This window comes from Pleurodeles waltl, chromosome 2_1 (assembly GCF_031143425.1).
Source record: "Pleurodeles waltl isolate 20211129_DDA chromosome 2_1, aPleWal1.hap1.20221129, whole genome shotgun sequence".
Classification (NCBI taxonomy): Eukaryota; Metazoa; Chordata; class Amphibia; order Caudata; family Salamandridae; genus Pleurodeles; species Pleurodeles waltl.
The window spans coordinates 179,484,372-179,505,629 of record NC_090438.1 but is presented as its reverse complement, the minus strand read 5'-3'; the positions used below and the strand labels follow the sequence as shown (position 1 = coordinate 179,505,629).

General features: G+C 44.8%; 1 protein-coding gene across 3 annotated transcripts in view; it reads right to left on the bottom strand.

Moving 5' to 3' along the window:
- The window catches only part of CUL4B (cullin 4B), a 581,072-nt gene that overhangs the window by 480,999 nt on the left and 78,815 nt on the right, over positions 1-21,258 (bottom strand). For 2 of the 3 annotated variants that reach the window (XM_069212058.1, XM_069212075.1), the window contains exons 4-6: positions 16,568-16,671; positions 13,324-13,393; positions 11,082-11,155 (exon numbers count right to left, since the gene is read on the bottom strand). In XM_069212058.1, coding sequence (XP_069068159.1) covers positions 11,082-11,155; positions 13,324-13,393; positions 16,568-16,671 — 248 coding nt within the window. The remainder of the gene's footprint in view (positions 1-11,081; positions 11,156-13,323; positions 13,394-16,567; positions 16,672-21,258) is intronic. The other variant, XM_069212066.1, reaches the window with a different exon arrangement.

Genomic DNA, 21,258 nt, shown 5'->3' with positions numbered 1-21,258 from the left:
ACTTTCTGGGACGTGGAGGTGAACAACTAAAGTGGGAGCCTCACTCATTTAAATACTTGGGCATACACATCCTTCATGACGCATGTGACTTAACTGAAGCCAACCAGGACAGTGCCATCAAATCAGTGCAGTGTTTTGTAAGGAACTGCCCATGGTACAAGCAGAAGGATAATCCTCAACAAGATGGTAAAGTTACAACGACTGCGCTATGACTCTGCTAACTTGCAGTTTGTGATACCTACGAAATATTTTAAAGAATTATATTCTGCCGACACAGAGATGGGGTGTAAGCAAACAGAGCGGCCCATAAGACACTGGAGATGGTGGGGAATAGGAGGAGACTGAGCTACTTAATGCTGTCCTTCATGAATTCAAAGTCCACAGCTGTGGAGATAAAAGTATGAGGAGTCAAAAAACTGAAATTTATTTCTTTAAATAGAGGCATATGTTAGCATATATTTCAATATAATGCTAATAATTATCTGTGGATGTAGTGTCTTGTTATATTTGGCTGCTTAATTTGCTAAAATGCAACAAGTATCAAAGTATGAGTGCACTTTTATCAGTTAAATAGATGTAGAAATATACCATTTCACAATTCCATTTATCCTCAAAACACAAAATAAATCTGGATAAATACAAATAAGTTGGTCAAAAAATAAATCTGGATAAATATAGACTGAAATTGTTTAAAAATAAATACCGTAAAACCGGGAGCCCTACTAATTATGAATTGTAAAGCATTATTTAATCATTATTAGACCACATAATTTGACAGAGGAAAAGAAAACAGACATGGAAACACCAATTTCATTAGCCAAAATCAACCCGCTGATTGACCACTGCACACAGAATATTGCTTTACTCGGCACACATAATTTGCCTCTAGAACTACATACTTTTAGGTATTTGTGGGATGTATGTGTAAAGACAGTCTTTATCATGCTCCCTCAGCCCCCACCCCTGGTTACAATTATCTTGACCAAGGTTTGGGGGTGGCCAGCGCTGAAGCCTATTATTGGGTGGCAGAATGGCTGAACACAGCAGGAATCCCTGGAGGAGCATATAAAGGCCTCACTGCATGACACTTTGGTTTTCTGAATATCCATTCTGAGCCCGGCTCTGCATAGCACACCACAAAACCCCCCTGGTCTGCCCTCCGAAGACGCGGGTACTTACCTGCTGGCAGACTGGAACCGGGGCACCCCCTTCTCCATTGAAGCCTATGCGTTTTGGGCACCACTTTGACCTTTGCACCTGACCGGCCCTGAGCTGCTGGTGTGGTAACTTTGGGGTTGCTCTGAACCCCCAATGGTGGGCTACCTTGGACCCAAACTTGAACCCCGTAGGTGGTTTACTTACCTGCAAAAACTAACAAACTCTTACTCCCCCCAGGAACTGTTGAAAATTGCACTGTCTAGTTTTAAAATAGCTATATGTGATTTATGTGAAAACGGTATATGCTATTTTGCTAATTCAAAGTTCCTAAAGTACCTACCTGCAATACCTTTCATTTGAAGTATTACATGTAAATCTTGAACCTGTGGTTCCTAAAATAAACTAAGAAAATATATTTTTCTATACAAAAACCTATTGGCCTGGAATTGTCTCTGAGTGTGTTCCTCATTTATTGCTTGTGTATGTACAACAAATGCTTAACACTACTCCTTTGATAAGCCTACTGCTCGACCACGCTACCACAAAATAGAGCATTAGAATTATCTCTTTTTGCCACTATCTTACCTCTAAGGAGAACCCTTGGACTCTGTGCATACTATTCCTTACTTTGAAATAGTGCATACAGAGCCAACTTCCTACAAGTCCTCTGAGGCTTCAGAGGTCGCTGGTCCCTGCGGAACGCGTCGCTGGAGCAGTGTCTTTAGAAGTGGGGAGACAGGCCGGTAGAGCTGGGGCCAAAGCAGTTGGTGTCTCCGTCTTCTCTGCAGGTTTTTCAGTTCAGCAGTCTTCTTAGGTTGCAGGAATCTAGTTTCCTAGGTTCTGGGGAGCCCCTAAATACTGAATTTAGGGGTGTGTTTAGGTCTGGGAGGGCAGTAGCCAATGGCTACTGTCCTTTAGGGTGGGTACACCCTCTTTGTGCCTCCTCCCTGAGGGGAGGGGGGCACATCCCTATTCCTATTGGTGTAATCCTCCAATCTCAAAATGGAGAATTTCTAAAGGCAGGGTTCACCTCAGCTCAGGACACCTTAAGGACTTTCCTGACTGGTGGGTGACTCCTCCTTGTTTTTCTCATTATCTCCTCCAGCCTTGCCGCCAAAAGTGGGGGCAGTGGCCGGAGGGGCGGGCATCTCCACTAGCTGGGATGCCCTGGGGTGCTGTAACAAAAGGCATGAGCCTTTGAGGCTCACCACAAGGTGTTAAAGCACCTCCACTCAGTACAGGCTTTGTTCCTGGCCACAGAGCGACAAAGGCACTCTCCCTATGTGGCCAGCAACTCGTCCGGTTATGGCAGGCTGGCAGAAACGTGTCAGCCTAGCACTAGGAGTCGGACTGGTAATCTGGGGGCATCTCTAAGATGCCCTCTGGGTGCATTTTACAATAACTCCCACACTGGCATCAGCGTGCATTTATTGTGCTGAGAAGTTTGATACCAAACTTCCCAGATTTCAGTGTAACCATTATGGAACTGTGGAGTTCATATTTGACAAACTCCCAGACCATATACTCTTTATGGCTACCCTGCACTTACAATGTCTAAGGTTTTGCTTAGACACTGTAGGGGCATAGTGCTCATGCACATATGCCCTCACCTGTGGTATAGTGCACCCTGCCTTAGGGCTGTAAGGCATGCTAGTGGGTGACTTACCTATGCCACAGGCAGTGTGAGGTTGGCATGGCACCCTGAGGGGAGTGCCATGTCGACTTAGTCATTTTCTCCCCACAAGCTGTGAGGCAGTGTGCATGTGCTGAGGGAGGGGTCCCCAGGGTGGCATATGACATGCTGCAGCCCTTAGAGACCTTCCCTGTTATCAGGGCCCTTGGTACCAGGGGTACCATTTACAAGGGACTTAACTGAGTGCCAGGGCTGTGCCAATTGTGGAAGCAAAGGTACAGTTTAGGGAAAGAACACTGGTGCTGGGGCTTGGTTAGCAGGGTCCTAGCACACTTTCAATCATAACTGGCATCAGCAAAAGGCAAAAAGTCCAGGGGTAACCATGCCAAGGAGCCATTTCCTTACAATCGGTTATTCAGTCAGGGACTACTTCAAGTACCTAGAGTCTTTGAGGAGTAGCAGCCGCTCTTTTGGGATGTTAGCAGCTAAGCTACAGAACAGGCTTCCAGTTGATTTAATAATGTTAAAATCATTAGCTTTGCTCAAAAAGAGGCTGAAGATGTTTCTCTTTTTAGAAAAGTTCGACCCCTCTGAAATTACCTATGGTCAGCTGCAGGATGCTTCTTGTGAAGCAGCTATTCGCACAATACAAAAGGCAGTTCAATTCAGGATCCCTGGCTTCACTACAATGTTGACCATCCGCTTATCTCAGCAGTTCAACGCTATACGCTAAAGGCTTCACTTCTGAATCACATAACAGCTTATCATTCTTCTGTACTAAGAGTGGCTGATCATCACAAAATCAAGGAGGAGGATCTTTTAGTAGAGACATGAGCAAAGGCTGAAATGTCTGTACAATATTTAGTGATAAGTATGACCAAATACATGGCAAAGAATGCAAGGAAGTTAGTTAAAGTCAGGGTGGTCCTATCTAGGGTGGAGGGAAAAAAAAAAAAGACCGAGGCGATCTGCTCTACATCAGAGATCATGTCCTACTGGGACTTCTTTGTTGGTCACACTGTTCTGAAGTGAGCATCCACCCAAGGCCCTGGGGATGCACTAAGTTCAGATAAGTAGAGCTAGAAAATTAACACTAAAGAAGAGTGTTGCGTAGGGACAGTGGTGCATTGCCAGTTCCATACACCTTGTCTCATGATACTATGGTCGGTGTCATTGCGAGGAAATGAAGCAGCTAGTTAGGAATCCCGCTGAATCCTAACACAAACTCGGTAAAGAACTAGTTCAAGAAGGGAAGACAATATCAAAAGAAAAACTTGTGCTTTAGATGCAGTTGATACTGCCTCCATGGTGGTTTATACTAGTATTATCCTTCTTAAATATGCGTATCTAAGGGTCTGTGAATTTCTAGCAAATGTCCAGCAATACCCAATCGATACCCACTTTGATAGTGACCATCTTTTCGTGCCCCCAGGTTAAAAAAAAAAAAAAAAAAGAAATGCTTGTAGAGAGTATGAGACACTGCTACCGCAAGTTTAAAGGGGACACACATGGTATAGCCTGCCAGGACTGGTTTTTGACACCAACTGGCTCCAAAGAGAACAAAGCCTGCAACATAACTGCAGAATTATTCGGGATTTCAACAGCATCAGCCCTTCAGAAGGGACAGACCCCGAAACCCCACACCAAAGGTGGCTGTTGAGGCAATAGGTGAGGAAGGGGGTTGAGGCAGCCCTAGAAAGGATACCGCTGCCTCCGTGCAGCCACTTGTCAAGCATTCCCCCTTATCATACAACACCTCTGCGTGAGACTTCACCCTCTGCACCCAACGCCACTTGCTCGAGCTCCAGAGAACCAACACTACAGGGAGGACACCCAGGCGACTGATACCTCGTGAGTAGCCAGGGACGACCCCCCTTGATCCCCACAGCGACGCATGCAGAGAGAATCCAGAGGCTCCCCCTGACCGGCCCCGTGTTGCTGGTGTGGTAACTTTGGGGTTGCCTTCAACCCCCAATAGTGGGCTGCCTATGCCCAGGAACTTAAGACTTGTAAGAGTCTTACTTACCTGACAAACTAACCATTACTTACCTCCCCCAGGAACTGTTGATTTTTGCACTAAGTGTTCACTTTTAAATTAGCTTTTTGCCATTTTGTGTATGCTATTGCACTAATTCAAAGTTCCTAACTTACCTGTGTGGAGTACCTTGCATTTTTTGTATTTATTTCAAATCTTGAACTTGTGGTTCTAAAAATAAATTAAGAAAAGATATTCATCTTGTAGGAAGTTGGCTCTGTATGTGCTATTTCAAAGTAAGGAATAGCATGCACAGAGTCCAAGGGTTCCCCTTAGAGGTAAAATAGTGGTAAAAATAGATAATACTAATGCTCTATTTTGTGGTAGTGTGGTCGAGCAGTAGGCTTATCCAAGGAGTAGTGTTAAGCATTTGTTGTACATACACATAGACAATAAATGAGGTACACACACTCAGAGACAAATCCAGCCAATAGGTTTTTATATAGAAAAATATCTTTTCTTAGTTTATTTTAAGAACCACAGGTTCAAATTCTACATGTAATATCTCATTCGAAAGGTATTGCAGGTAAGTACTTTAGGAACTTCAAATCATCAAAATTGCATGTATACTTTTCAAGTTATTCACAAATAGCTGTTTTAAAAGTGGACACTTAGTGCAATTTTCACAGTTCCTAGGGGAGGTAAGTATTTGTTAGGTTAACCAGGTAAGTAAGACACTTACAGGGCTTAGTTCTTGATCCAAGGTAGCCCACCGTTGGGGGTTTAGAGCAACCCCAAAGTCACCACACCAGCAGCTCAGGGCCGGTCAGGTGCAGAGTTCAAAGTGGTGCCCAAAACACATAGGCTAGAATGGAGAGAAGGGGGTGCCCCGGTTCCGGTCTGCTTGCAGGTAAGTACCCGCGTCTTCGGAGGGCAGACCAGGGGGGTTTTGTAGGGCACCGGGGGGGACACAAGTCCACACAGAAATTTCACCCTCAGCGGCGCGGGGGCGGCCGGGTGCAGTGTAGAAACAAGCGTCGGGTTCGCAATGTTAGTCTATGAGAGATCTCGGGATCTCTTCAGCGCTGCAGGCAGGCAAGGGGGGGATTCCTCGGGGAAACCTCCACTTGGGCAAGGGAGAGGGACTCCTGGGGGTCACTTCTCCAGTGAAAGTCCGGTCCTTCAGGTCCTGGGGGCTGCGGGTGCAGGGTCTCTCCCAGGCGTCGGGACTTTAGGTTCAAAGAGTCGCGGTCAGGGGAAGCCTCGGGATTCCCTCTGCAGGCGGCGCTGTGGGGGCTCAGGGGGGACAGGTTTTGGTACTCACAGTATCAGAGTAGTCCTGGGGTCCCTCCTGAGGTGTTGGATCGCCACCAGCCGAGTCGGGGTCGCCGGGTGCAGTGTTGCAAGTCTCACGCTTCTTGCGGGGAGCTTGCAGGGTTCTTTAAAGCTGCTGGAAACAAAGTTGCAGCTTTTCTTGGAGCAGGTCCGCTGTCCTCTGGAGTTTCTTGTCTTTTCGAAGCAGGGGCAGTCCTCAGAGGATGTCGAGGTCGCTGGTCCCTTTGGAAGGCGTCGCTGGAGCAGGATCTTTGGAAGGCAGGAGACAGGCCGGTGAGTTTCTGGAGCCAAGGCAGTTGTCGTCTTCTGGTCTTCCTCTGCAGGGGTTTTCAGCTAGGCAGTCCTTCTTCTTGTAGTTGCAGGAATCTAATTTTCTAGGGTTCAGGGCAGCCCTTAAATACTAAATTTAAGGGCGTGTTTAGGTCTGGGGGGTTAGTAGCCAATGGCTACTAGCCCTGAGGGTGGGTACACCCTCTTTGTGCCTCCTCCCAAGGGGAGGGGGTCACAATCCTAACCCTATTGGGGGAATCCTCCATCTGCAAGATGGAGGATTTCTAAAAGTTAGAGTCACCTCAGCTCAGGACACCTTAGGGGCTGTCCTGACTGGCCAGTGACTCCTCCTTGTTTTTCTCATTATCTTCTCCGGCCTTGCCGCCAAAAGTGGGGGCCTGGCCGGAGGGGGCGGGCAACTCCACTAGCTGGAGTGTCCTGCTGGGTTGGCACAAAGGAGGTGAGCCTTTGAGGCTCACCGCCAGGTGTGACAATTCCTGCCTGGGAGAGGTGTTAGCATCTCCACCCAGTGCAGGCTTTGTTACTGGCCTCAGAGTGACAAAGGCACTCTCCCCATGGGGCCAGCAACATGTCTCGGTTTGTGGCAGGCTGCTAAAACTAGTCAGCCTACACAGATAGTCGGTTAAGTTTCAGGGGGCACCTCTAAGGTGCCCTCTGTGGTGTATTTTACAATAAAATGTACACTGGCATCAGTGTGCATTTATTGTGCTGAGAAGTTTGATACCAAACTTCCCAGTTTTCAGTGTAGCCATTATGGTGCTGTGGAGTTCGTGTAAAACAGACTCCCAGACCATATACTCTTATGGCTACCCTGCACTTACAATGTCTAAGGTTTTGCTTAGACACTGTAGGGGCACAGTGCTCATGCACTGGTACCCTCACCTATGGTATAGTGCACCCTGCCTTAGGGCTGTAAGGCCTGCTAGAGGGGTGTCTTACCTATACTGCATAGGCAGTGAGAGGCTGGCATGGCACCCTGAGGGGAGTGCCATGTCGACTTACTCATTTTGTTCTCACCAGCACACACAGGCTTGTAAGCAGTGTGTCTGTGCTGAGTGAGGGGTCTCTAGGGTGGCATAATACATGCTACAGCCCTTAGAGACCTTCCCTGGCATCAGGGCCCTTGGTACCAGAGGTACCAGTTACAAGGGACTTATCTGGATGCCAGGGTGTGCCAATTGTGGAAACAATGGTACATTTTAGGTGAAAGAACACTGGTGCTGGGGCCTGGTTAGCAGGGTCCCAGCACACTTCTCAGTCAAGTCAGCATCAGTATCAGGCAAAAAGTGGGGGGTAACTGCAACAGGGAGCCATTTCTTTACACATCTATATAAAAACTATTGGCCTGGAGTTAAGTCTTTGAGTGTGTGTTCCTCATTTATTGCCTGTGTGTGTACAACAAATACTTAACACTACCCTCTGATAAGCCTACTGCTCGACCACACTACCACAAAGTAGAGCATTAGAATGATCTAATTTTTCCACTATCTTACCTCTAAGGGGAACCCTTGGACTCTGTGCACACTATCTCTTACTTTGAGATAGTCTATACAGAGCCAACTTCCTACAGCGATGGATGGGCTCTCGATTGACACTCAAATCCTGCTCCTGAGGTAAGTGAGTCTCTTTTTCTAAACCAATCGAAAGTTAATCAACAGGCCCTTGAATTTAATGTGTTCATTTATGGGCAGCCAGTGGTCAATGGGACTAATTTTTCAACAGTGTGGAATAAGGATGTATGGAAAGTCAAAACATCAAACTCTGAATTACCCTTCAGGCTAATCCCAAAGGGGCCCAAGTCCCTAGGCAGATTAGTCTCTGAGATTTTATCGTATGATTGCACTGGAATCCCTGGCTTGGAATCTCTCAATGAAGAACACTAGCAAAATAAGATCATGCCACTGATTGAGAATTGCATCTTAGGTTGCGGCAATACGAGAAAAATCAGATCAAGTGCGTGGCCCAATTTACAAGTGTGACCATTCACTTTTTTATTGTTTAGGATATAAATCTGTCATTGCCTCCATCAATGCACTATATGCACAATCCTCTACATGGACGTTGACATCTCCAAGTATTGTGAAATTAGAAAACTGCAGAAAGAATGGTGAGACTATTAGCTAGTGTCTCACCAAAAGTTTCTGCCTCAACCAACTCCTCCAATGTCCCCACTGAACAGAAAAGGCATGATTTGTAAATCACAGCAACTCCTCATCCCATTCTGTTTTCCCAATCTGAGTGGAGAACCGATTAGCCATCTGGTATGGCCTGGGCAATGTCCGAACCAGAAGAGGCATCTAACCATGTCTCAGTAAGGAACTCAGCATAACGAGGGCAACATGGCTGTGGCACAAATGATGATGTTCCACCGCTTCCTATACCACTTCGCCAATATTCCAGTGATTCCCCATCGAAAGACGTTCCAAAACTTGGATAAATGTCTACGGTAGCTCATATGTCACAACTGAAGACTGAGGGTAGCCCTAGGGAAACTACAGCTTCCATCAGACTCTGGAGGACTAGGTGCCCCGAATTTCGAGCTATATATATATATTTTTTTTTTTAGGTATTATGCTGCAGTGGCTTGCCTGGTGGTGTCACCGGGGGTGGGCCCGCTAAGAGGGCTCAGCTGCTTGACACGAATAGTCGCTGTGCTTAACTAGGTGCTGCAGGCTAACTTGGAATTTCTCCTCCTGTGCACTGTCTCTCTCTCTATCAGGTCTCCCTAAGTGCATCAGCAATCTCTCCAGATGAGACTTGCAACTATGGGACAGAGCAGGTCTCTCCACTCTCAGTTACCTGTTCCAAGATGGGCATTGCAGACATTTGAAGACTTACAAACCCAATATAATCCAGACCAGTTCCTCACCTATGGTTCTATTTGCAGACTCCTGCAATGCAAGAGCACCGAACCAACCAAAAAATTCCTTATTGATTGCCTATACACACTAGGTAATAGACGGAAACTGATAACCCGGACCAGAAGGGCACTGGTAATCCATTCTATGGTCTCTGAACAACACTTACCTGAAACCTAGGAGGTCGAGGTCAGCAAAGCATTGCATGAAAAAGAATAGGTGCTGGTTTGTGAGTTCCCCGCAAGATCTCACATAATCCCTTTCTCCAACTTACATCCTTAACAGAGCTTCTCTCACAAGCATGTATTCATTTTATATTCCCAGCTGCTCCAGACACCTGTGCCTGTTGTGGCTCCTCAGCAGCCAACCTCAAACTCATACTGTGGGGACTCCCAGAACCTCTCATACTGTTGGCAGGAAGTCACCCAAATGCTCTTAGCAACCACAGCTCTACCCTCATTAAATAACTGGGAGATACACTTTGGCCGTTTGAGGATTTATAAAGGATGAAAAAGTACAAAAACGCCTCCTGCATTAGCGTTCTGGCCCGTGCACGGGCCAATAACAGTGAAATAAAAGAATGCTACCCCTCCCTGTAGTGGTGAAGCATGGATTACAGCGGTGAGTTGATGGGCGGAGGCAGAGGCAACTGTGCAGAGAGGAGCAAAACGGGCCTACACAGATTAGGTATAGCCCCTGATGTGAGATATGCTACTATCTCGATTCACTGAGCCTATACCAAATGATCCCCCTCTCTCCATGATACTAGATCAGCAAAATGCCCTTCACTGAACCACTCGCCCACATCCCCCCAATCCCCTCCGCCCTCTCCTCAGCCACCCCCCATCCACCTTCCCCTCCCCCAACCTTCCTTCCCTTCACTCCCTCCCCCCCCCAAAATCCCCAAGTTTCAGCTTCGGACATAACCTTTCAGAACATAGAAGGGGGAGGGGAGGTAGAAGTCCTTTCTCCCTTACCACCAAACCTTCCTTCACTTAGATCAGACCATTGCCTCACGTGGTTAACAGACATTGGGCAGAGTGCACAACTGCCACAGTCACCCGTGTGACAATGGTATTCTAGTCCCTATCCAGTGGACCCCATTTGCATTCACGTCCCTCCCCCTCCAAGTTTGCTAGAGTTCCACCTTTACCCTCCCTAGAGGAGGATACTCTCGTACACACACCAAATAAGTTATTTTCATGGCTGGATCATTCCCTCCACTATTACCTATTGCTTGCGTATCAGAACACCCTGGGAAGGAGGATAATTTGAGATCCACCCACAGCATGAAATCTTACCGTGATTATCCTGCTAAATATGTGATGAGATGTATGAATAGATGCACTTTTACATGCAAAAAAAAGTAAATAAAAACCTTTTGAAAAAACATATAGCATATTTCACTTGCGGTCATTTAAAAGAGCCCAAATGCATAGGGAGGGATGTAGCAAGAATCATCCAGTCTTTAATCTAGGTTGTTCCTCTACAAGGTTCTTACTGTGCCAGGCCTTTTCATCAGCTATTCACAGCTTTCTTTCTGGATTTTTGCTATTGTACATTTTAGGAACAACTATGTTAAAAAAAAAAAAAAAAAAAAAAAAAAAAAAAACACACCAGTCCCATTTTCTAAACAAGTTATGACATTAAGGAAAAAATGGAATAGCCACTAAACACAATCCAAAGCTTTAAATAATGCAGCCCAGAAGTGAACACTTCATTTAGCGCTTATTAAGATGCATTAGCTTAGCTATGCAGAAAGCTGTAAATAAAATTTATTTCAATGTGTGTACTATTTCACATATACTGCAAATGTGTTTTACATTCTTACCAAATCGATGGCAGCATTGAATTCTGAAGAACATATGTCCGGTCCAAAAATAAAAATATACTCCTAATCATGATCTGCAAATCAAAGAAAATGTGTTGATTCAATTCTAGCATATTATTTTGGGTCTCAATCTAGCACAATATGTTTGAGGAGCAATGTGGTTAAATGACAAACACTTTCTGAGCAGCCCTTAACCGATCTTCAAACCAAAAAGACTACAGGCTTACAAAGGTTAACCATAGTAGTAACATCTATACAGAAAAAGCGTGGAATACTCTGAACCAAACTACGTGACATCACACAAACCTGAGAAGAATTGGCGAGTACAGTTTCAGCATTCTTTGAAGTCAGTGACCAACGGATGCAACAACAAAACAAGGAAAACAACCAAGGAAGCGGAAATACAGAAAAAACCCTGGTTGCAGAAAAATAAAATAACAGTGCCAGTGCAAGAAGAATACAAGGGAGAAATTGATACCAAGCTAGAACAATAGGTTTCGCCTTTGCTATAACAAGTGGCGCAACTGGTTTTGATAATTCCACCCCCACAGATACCACCATGGATGCATAGTGGCCATATACCACTACAAGATGCCAGCCATATATGTAGATGTATGTAAGCAGCCATTTTTGAGCAGCTTGGCTTTGCCAATGATTATGAGAACCGTTTTTATTGTTCAGGGGCAGGTAGTGGTAAAGAGTGACAAACATTTTTCAGGCTTCAGGAGCAGGTAAGCGGTTTTTAGGCTTGGGATAACCATCACCCCCCCCAAAAAAAAAAAATATATATATTATACATACACAAACACACACCTATACAAACAAGAAAATCTGAAAATACCACAGGCAATGAGTAGTAAAATACGATAGTGTGATACAACCGTCTCAAAGTTCGTGTTGTAAAAAAAACAAGGTAAAGGTATGCGTGGAAAAGGTATCCCTGGTAACTACTGATAGTCCTTTAAAGAGAGCCTACTCAGCCAAAACAAATGGCACAGTCAATGTCAGAAAGGGGCTAACTAGAAGCCCACACTTATCTGCTGTATGTTTATGCGTAAAAGAACGAGTGACGATGCCCAAAGCTCTGTTCCAAAAGTGCTATTAAAAATCATTGTGCCAAATACCAAGGCTACATAGTGTTGAATGTATCTCAGGCCTCTTTAATCCTCTACCACACTGTTGCCCCCTTTATCTCACTCCTGCTGGTCCAAGCTTTCTCCCTTTGTGTGCGTTTTTCAGTCTCTCTCCCTCCTTCTTTCCTTTCTCCCTCCTGCTCACGGTCAATCTCTGATGAGAAAAAGTATGTGTCCGTCCTCCAAAACAGGTGTGATGGGCATCACCCACAACCACAGTCTCAATAAGTACTGCATGAGGGCTCTGACACGCAGCTAGGGCGGTCCGCAGCAGAGACCATAAAGAATGTTCAACCTTGCCCATTTTGCGAATCTACCTAACCTTCAAAATTAAACATTTTGTCCTGTGAAAGCATTTTCTCTCCTCTTCAGATGAAACAATGCAGCAAATCACAGTGTGTATTAATGGAAAGGAGGACATAGTAGCAGTTTAGGTACATGAACAACTAAAAAACTGGCAAACTGCAGTTTGATTTATTTATAAAATCACAACAGGACATTCTGTTTAAGTTTTTAAACTATTCTGCACAACTACAACTTACAATCAAATAAAGAAGGAAAAAAAATCAGCAAAGCAGAGTAAAGAACCGGGGACAGATAGGTAACGGAAGACCTGAATAAGCAGGCATGCGACATGGAGGCACATTGCAACCAAGATTCTACTGACACCGTGGTAGACGGTATGGGGGCACGAGTTGGGAGGACAAGAACAGGGTTAATACTGGAAGAACAAGAAGGAAGGATTTTGGTAAGTTGTGGAAGCTGAATAGAAGAACATGAATTTAGCAGGACTGTAGTACATGTAGCCTGTGATAGATTACTCGCTGCTGCAGAAATTGAACACTGTAAGTACAAGGTTAATAATAATCTATTTATTGTTCTCAATTCCATATATTTGGAAGGATAAAACGTTACATGGTCCTCAAGAGATTTCAACATGAGATTAGCATGTCACACAAGCTGTCAAAAGCAAGCAATGAACTAACTGAGCCATCTCGTCTGTCACAAATAACATTTTATCAGATAGACTTCCTGCCTTCCAAATGTTACTGCTTAAAAACTTTCTGAATTACAACCACCAACGAATAACAGAAAAATCACGTACTTACCATTTGTCGGCAATGATCCTGCCAGCATTTGTCTATTTTCTTTAGAAAGAGAACGCTATCTAAGGAATCCGTGCACAGAAGTTAAGAAAACTATTTCGCATAAATTCAACAGAATCCATAAAAGCATTCATATTCAGTCTACCAGAAAATATGGAAAATGTCACTTTTTCTGCAAGTATATATTTGTAGCATGTAGGGTTGTAGATTGACAGGCTCTGCATAATCTTGCATCTAGTGATGGGCTCATACATTACAACTTGTTTTTCTTCAAAGAACTTTGAGTCACGGGACGCGCTGCAACTCCATGCTTAGTCCACAATGAGCTTGTGCACAGACTCCCTCACAGTTTGTTTTCCGCTTATCAGGTGAGAGGTGAGAGGTGAAAGTGGAGTGCAGAGTAAGAAACTGATGGGCCATAAAGTATTGTATGCTGGTAAAGACGTAATGTGAGAAAAGTAAACATGCATCATCATTGCCAACTTATGGGGGAGGAGAGTGGGTGCTTGTAAACCCATGGCACTGTACATGACAAACAGGTTATTACAGGGTAATAAACATGTTTCGTTCGCAGCATGCGTGGCTGTAGAATACACTTGCTCTGCATTGAATGCAAAGCAGATTTTCCCTTTAGAAGTGGCTAGCAGGCAGATAATACAGACTGTAACCTACTTACAGACTACTATGTTCATACATTGGTGCTTTATAACGGTGTGTGGTGTTCACCAGGTAGATATCTGCTAATGGGATGTTGCCTCAAAGCCGTGGTCGCCCTCTTTTTGAGTGTGCTCTTCCCTTTGGCAGGTAGAGTACCTATTTGACATACCAAATTTGGATACACTTGACAATCCATCTTGCAATGCCTGTCTTGCAAATGGGGTGAACTTTATGGGGTTTAGCAAAAGCTACAAAGAGCTAGTTTTTCAGATGGAGTTAGTCATGTCAATATAGTAAAGATGCCTCTTGGCATCTAGCATCTTGAAGAGGCATCGATGTGCCAGTAGTTATAGGTAGGTGATGTGTTGGCCCCGATACCGAGGTGTCCAGGCATTGTGCATAGTCATGTTGGGGCAAGGTGTGCCCCACCCAGTGAATGAAGAGTCAATGGTGATGACAGCGGCAGAAGTAGGTGAATAATACTCAAGTGAGGGCAACTGTAGTCTGTTGAATGCCACAGTTGCTATGCAAGAAGCCATCATATCTAAGCACTTCATTTCAGTCCTTAGAGTGAGTGGGCCAATAGAATGAAAAAGAGGCAATGGTTGCTGAAATGCTACCACCCTCTTCTGTTTGGGGCAAGCTTTCCCCAGTGGCAGCACTTAACACAGAGTCCAGGAAGGGCTGAATTTGTTGGAGTTAGAGGTGGGATTTCTTGATGCTAATGATGAACCCTACACTGTGGACTAGGGACACCACTTTATAAGTGTGTGTATCCATTGTTGCCTGCTGCTGTTTTTAGTCATTGTGGTATGGGAAAATATGAATGCCACCTCTGTGCAGACGTACGGCCACCACTGCCAAGCATTTAATAAAACCTCCGGCTGCTGTAGTGACTGCTAAGTGTAGGGATCTTTGAATTAGAGGTGTTGTCCACTTACCATAAAACAAAAATACTGGTGATAGGCAGGGTGAATGGAGATATGAAAGTTGGCGTCCTTGAGATCTAGTTCAGCTATGAAGTCTTCTTGCCGGGGGAGTAGGATGATGTACTGCCTGCAGGGGTACAGGGCCTGCACCAGCATGTCAGTACTTGAAGGCAGAGACTCCATTACCAGCTGCCTCTAATCGTGAAAGGTCTTCTGGAGGCACGTGTAGGTACCTGCCTGGGCAGGGCGTGTTGCCTGCAAAAGTCCCCCCGGGAAGGCATTTTTTAAGCGTCCCATTGACTTCACTATCTCAGTGTCCTCCTTTATTTGTGCCAACGTCTCATCCACTTGGGGCCCAAAGATGAATCCCAAGGAATGGAGTGTCAGGGAGGTGCTGTACCTCCTGTCGAACTTAAAAGATGCGTAGCCGTGCCAGCTGGCACAGCTGAACTGCAGGAAGCAATATCCGTGGAATCCCATGCAAAGCGGATATTTTCTGTCAAAATGAATTTCCCCTCTATTAAGAGTCCCCTCCCTCACCGGACCCTCCTGCCGATTTTGGGGAGGAGTTGCACCAGCACCTCCTATTCATCCCAATGAAATCTGTCATATCTTGCCAGTAAAGCAACAGAATTGGCGATACTTCAGTGGGTAGCTGTTGCAATTGCCACACACTTGCCAGCAATGTCAAGGTGAAGAGCCGAGGATGCACGAAGAGGGGCATTTCCATGATGTATGCACCACCAAGGGGTGGAGGGTGGATCCATTGGCTAGGTGCCAGTGAGGTCACTGGAGCCCAGGAAAGTAAAAATAAAAAATAAAAAAATGTATTGATTCAAGCGTTCTACCCATCAGCTAGTGGTAATTAATTATTCGGGACGCATCCCAATCCACTGTTATTTTTCACACCAAGCCACCTCAGTTTGGACCCATAAATAAGTAAATAAGTCTGGACAAGCAGAGCAAGGGGGCTTGAAAAAGCTGCAAGGATACGTGTGTCTCAGAGCTGTTACTCAACACATCCAAATCAATGAACATTGTAGATAGACTAAGGGAGGAATCACCCACGACTCGAACCTTCCTTGAAGAAAAACAAGTTGCAATGCCCCAGGCCAACAGTAGGTTGCAGGAGTACCCAGCGAACGAGAGTATGCAGACACACATTCAACGAAGAGCTAACTATGTATTAACAATTTGCTATGTTTAAGTGATTTTCAATGGAAGCAGACTGTAAGGACTCTCCATTAGTAAAGCATAAACATCCCATTACAGATCCATCTTTTAACTAATATTCAGTTAAAAGAGACATTAGGTATAAAAACTATTACACTTAGGAAAAAAAGACAAAGACAAATGACACACATTATGTTTTTTGTTGGCTGCTCTTTTTCCACTTTTTAAATATATTGCAAATTCAAATATATGTTCCTCTTGCATCAAGTAAACCCCTTTACTAAAGCAATACTCATAAGGGGAACATTTAGAGATCTCCCAGGTGAACTACAAGGTTGTTATAGACCAAACTGCCACTGTATTATTACTTACTGCAAGCTATATTGCACCATTTAAAGGCCTTCCACCTGCACAGTTAAAGATTTCAGTGCATCAATCATTTTAACATGCTTTGAAAGCATCGCAGATTTTGATCTTAAAAAGGATATTCTCTGAACTGGTGAATTTGTGCTTTAATGTGGTCTTCACAAATCTGCCGCAACTGTTTGTAGAGGTTTGCAGAAATCTTATAGGAACAGAGGTTTTCTACTGCCTAAAGAAAAAGAAAAAAAGTAAAAGTAAATATTACCAATGGAATAATCAGTCCCACAGGGTTTCCTTAAAAGCTGTTCACCATGCTACCAAGAAATCGTCGGGAAAAATCCACAAAACAATTGACACAGCACTTCATCTCCTCTACCTTTGGCATTTCTGTAAATACGACCAAAGGTGGGAAAGAGGGGGGGCACCCTTGGTATGTATCAGAGAAATACAAACAATCTGTGCAATTGTTCACCACACCTGAAGTTTATGTTCCCAATCACAACTCAAGCGCCCCAAAAAAATAGTGTGTTATGTAGTGCTACTCATTCTTTAAGCTTTGCAGAACAGTAGATAAAAAATAAAAAAAACCCTAATTAGGTGTCTAGATTTCATAAGGCAATTATAGACAGAATGAATTTAGAGGTGGTTTGCATTAAATGGATTAGGGTATTGTACTCGAAGGTATATATCTCAACAATGTATATATCATGCGATTTAAGTGGGTTTCCCCTTTTCACCTGTTCTTTTTGATATTGCACTTCTCGCGGTGGTAAGCCCGAGCAAGGGGGGTCCAAAGGTATCCCATTATGGGCTGTTAGCTCGGATTGGCAGGACCTAGCTGGGATAGGAATGCAGCAGAGGCTCCTCATACCTTCTAATATTTGGGGGGTAAATATGCATCATCAACCAAAGGATCTGAGACTGTACCTTGTTGGGGGGCAGGGTGGTCTCACTGATGGCATTAAAGAGATCAGTGGCATGTTGGAGCTCCCTTAGCCTCCAGATAATGGATCATTCTTGCCAGGATGATGGTCCTGCCCAGGCTGCTAAACTTCACTAATCTTCTAGTTTCGGTCCCTACTGAGTGGTTTGACTGCTAAACACACTGCTTTAAGAACTAGTATGGGACGTATGGAGACAGAGTTACCTTGGAGGTGCTTAAACACACAATTTTGGATGAGAACCTTAGTAAATGACGTGCTGGACGGAGGTGGGAACACTCATGGTGGGAGGACATTACGCCAAATGGACGTTATGTCCCTGGAGACATTTACTGACAAATATGGGTGGGACAATGTCAATATGTAAACTATGGAGAGTTGAGATGAACATTTGAGAAACTATGGAGTGCTGGACAAACGGAACCACCTAAGCATGCATTACTCTAACACCTTAAGACAATAAGGGCTGGAAGGCACATGGTTAGATGGCTCACTAAAGCACTTAACTTACTAGCAGTCGCCAGTAGGTAGTTCTAGGTAGGACCTAGTTTCTACCAGAAAACGCATGTTTTCTCACTTGCCTATATCTTTGTAATCTTTACAAAATTTTCCCAAAAAGGAGTCAAGTTGGGTCTTGTTGTGCATGGGATGATTCGTCAAGCACGGGCTGAGAAGGGGGTGGTGGGTGGGGTGCGGTGTTGTGAAAAATAAAAAAAATCCTTTTCCCATAATTATTCACATAGACTCTTTAGACACGGCTGCAGCCCAAACCGCTGGACGGATTTGCACAAAATTCAGTAGAAAGGTAGCTTTTGGTCTGCAGATGACCCTTTGTGTTATATGGTGTAAATCCATTCATTTGTTTGAGATTGTTAGACTTTTCATCCTTGGCGTGGTCTCCCTTAACTTTATGCCTCTGTTCCCCAGGTTGTTGATGTGTGCTGGACTTTGATGTTGCTGTTTTTGTTACTCTGGGCACTTTACCACTGCTAACCAGTGCTAAAGTGCAAGTGCTCCTTTACAAAATGTGTATGTATTTGACTTATCCATGATTGGCATATTTGATTTATTAGCAAGTCCCTAGTACAGTGCACTAGAGGTGCCCAGGGCCTGTAAATCAAATGCTACGAGTGGGCCTGCAGCATTGGTTGTGCCACCCACATAAGCAGCTCTGTAATCATGTCTCAGGCCTGCCACTGCAGTGTCTGTGTGTGCAGTTTTAACTGTAAATGCGAACTGGAAAGTGTACCCACTTGCCAGGCCTAAACCTTCCCTTTTCTTACATGTAAGGCACCCCTAAGGTAGGCCCTAGGTAGCCCCAAGGGCAGGGTGCAGAGTATGGTTAAGGTAGCACATATAGTAATGTGTTTTATATGTCCTGACAGTGAAATATTGCTAAATTCTTTTTTCACTGTTGCAAGGCCTGTCCCTCTCATAGGTTAACATGGGGGCTACCTTTAAATATGATTAAATTGTAGATTCCTTTTGGAAGCGGATGGACTAGTGGAGTTTGCGGTCTCTGAGCTCAATTTAAAACTACATCTTTTAGTAAAGTTGATTTTAAGATTGTGTTTTTGAAAATGCCACTTTTAGAAAGTGAGCATTTTCTTGCTTATACCATTTCTGTGACTGCCTGTTTGTGGATTCCCTGTCTGGGTCAGTTTGACAGTTGGGCTGGTTGCACCTCACACTAGACAGTGACCCAAAGGGAGCTGGGGTGTAGCCTGCATATCCTGATGAGCCATCTGTGCTAGGAGGGAGGAGAGATGTGGTCACTCACACCTGAAAGGGCTGTGCCTGCCCTCACACAATGTAGTCTCCAACCCCCTGGTGAGTGTCTGGGGCCTGACCTGGGCAAGGCAGGATTTCACATTCAAGAGAGACTTTGCTTTGAAGTAGGCCTACTTCAAAGGAGAAATTGGGTATAAGAAGGGCACCCAAAACCACAGACTTTAGAACACTTCTGCAACCAAGAGGAACCTCTGCCTGGAAAAGAGCTGAAGAGCTGAGGATAAGAGCTGCCCTGCCTGCGACTGTGCTTTGTGGAGCTATCCTGCAGTTGCTGCTTCTGCCAGATTAAGAGGGCAAAGACTGGACTTTGTGTGCCTTCCATCTTGAGAAGAAAGCTCCAAGGGCTTGATTTAGAGCTTGCCGCCTGTTGTTTGAAGTCTCAGGGACAGCAAAGACTTCTCTCTGCCAGCACTTGGAGTCTCTGGAGAGACTCCCACTCTGCCCTGTGGTGCCCATCCAGTTCCTGGGACCTTGAAAGAAGAAGCTGGCAGCCTAAGAGGAGGAAATACACGCACAGAGCGCTGTGCGGTGAAAAGATCGACACAACTCTGATCTGCGGCTGAAGAAACAATGCGCCGTCGGCTGAAAATCTATGCTCGCCGGAAACGAAACACAGAGCTGGAGAAACGACACGCAGCATCGCTGACGGACACTCAGAGATCGAAACCCTCGATGCATGGTTTTTGAAACATGTGGCTGGATTTCCGACGCAAGTACCGATGTACATGTAAAAACAACGCAAGGCCTGCCTGGCCCGAGAGTGCTGACCGGATCAAGCTTCGCTCTCCTGCGGAGAGAAGAAACGACGCGCCCGGCCTGACAAAAGGAGAAGCGACCCAAGGTCTGGCTCGTGAGTGAAATTGACACATCGCAATCCCTTTTTGACGCACACTCGCCCGGGCAGGATTATTTTTGACGCACCCAAGGTACATTTTCACGTTAACAGTGTTAGTTTGTGTTTAAAACTACTTAAAGACTCTTTTTGGTTTTTAATTGGTAACTTGACTTGTGTATTGTGGATTTTTGTGGTTTTGGTCTTGTTTCGTTTAAATATTCTCAATTTTTTCTAAACCTGTGTTGTGTTATTTTGTAGTGTTTTCATTAAGTTACTGTGTGTGTGTCGGTACAAATACTTTACACCTAGCACTCTGAGGTTAAGCCTACTGCTCTGCCAAGCTACCAAGGGGGTAAGCAGGGGTTAGCCGAGGGTGATTCTCTTTTACCCTGACTTGAGTGAGGGTCCTTGCTTGAACAGGGGGTAACCCAGGTCCCAGGGAGCATGCAGGTATATATTTATTAAGGGGGGATGCGGACTTCTCTGGGGCAACAAATAAATGAAAGCTGAGGGGGGTTGGCTTGGCTTTGACACATCAAACCAAGCAAAAGCAAAACACTTTGCTTTCAGAAAGCAGGAGCTTTAAAAATGCTCCCACTTGCTCAAAGCAGAAATTTCATCTCTTTCCCTGCCCGCATGTTTGAGAGATCAAAGTAATGCTACTACATGCAGAGAGCTGCATTTACAGCTGCTCTCTGCATGCGGGAGCAATGGCATCTCCCACAAGAGGGTGTGAGCCAGAGGCCTTGATGTTCTCCCCGTGGTCCCTTGAAAGAAAGAAAAAAATTATGAAGCCTCTCGAGGAACAATGATAATGGCAAAGTTACAAACACAAAATGTCACTGCGGACATTACCTTGGCATTCTTTACTCCGCTGTAGTGTAGGAGATGCACTATGCATTTACCAAACAAGGTAGCACTTACTAAATAGCTAGTCCAAAGTACTCTAGTTGGGTAGGCATTCTTCACAAGATGCTAGCCTCTTCTTGGATAAATACGGAGTGCAAGATTCATTCTCGCACAATGCTGATTTCACAGAATTAAAACCTCAACTGGAAGCATTTACAGATATAAATAAAGCAGGTCATCAAGTTGGAGCTCCACTTCTGTGAAGTACTGAACAGCCACATTTCTTGCACATGGTGAAGGCAAAGCAATGTTTTTTCTCTGCATTTCGACCTTCAAAACTTATCTGTACACCTTGAAGGAGATGCTTGCATCTTTGCTTTTTTTAGCGCAACAGCTCGTA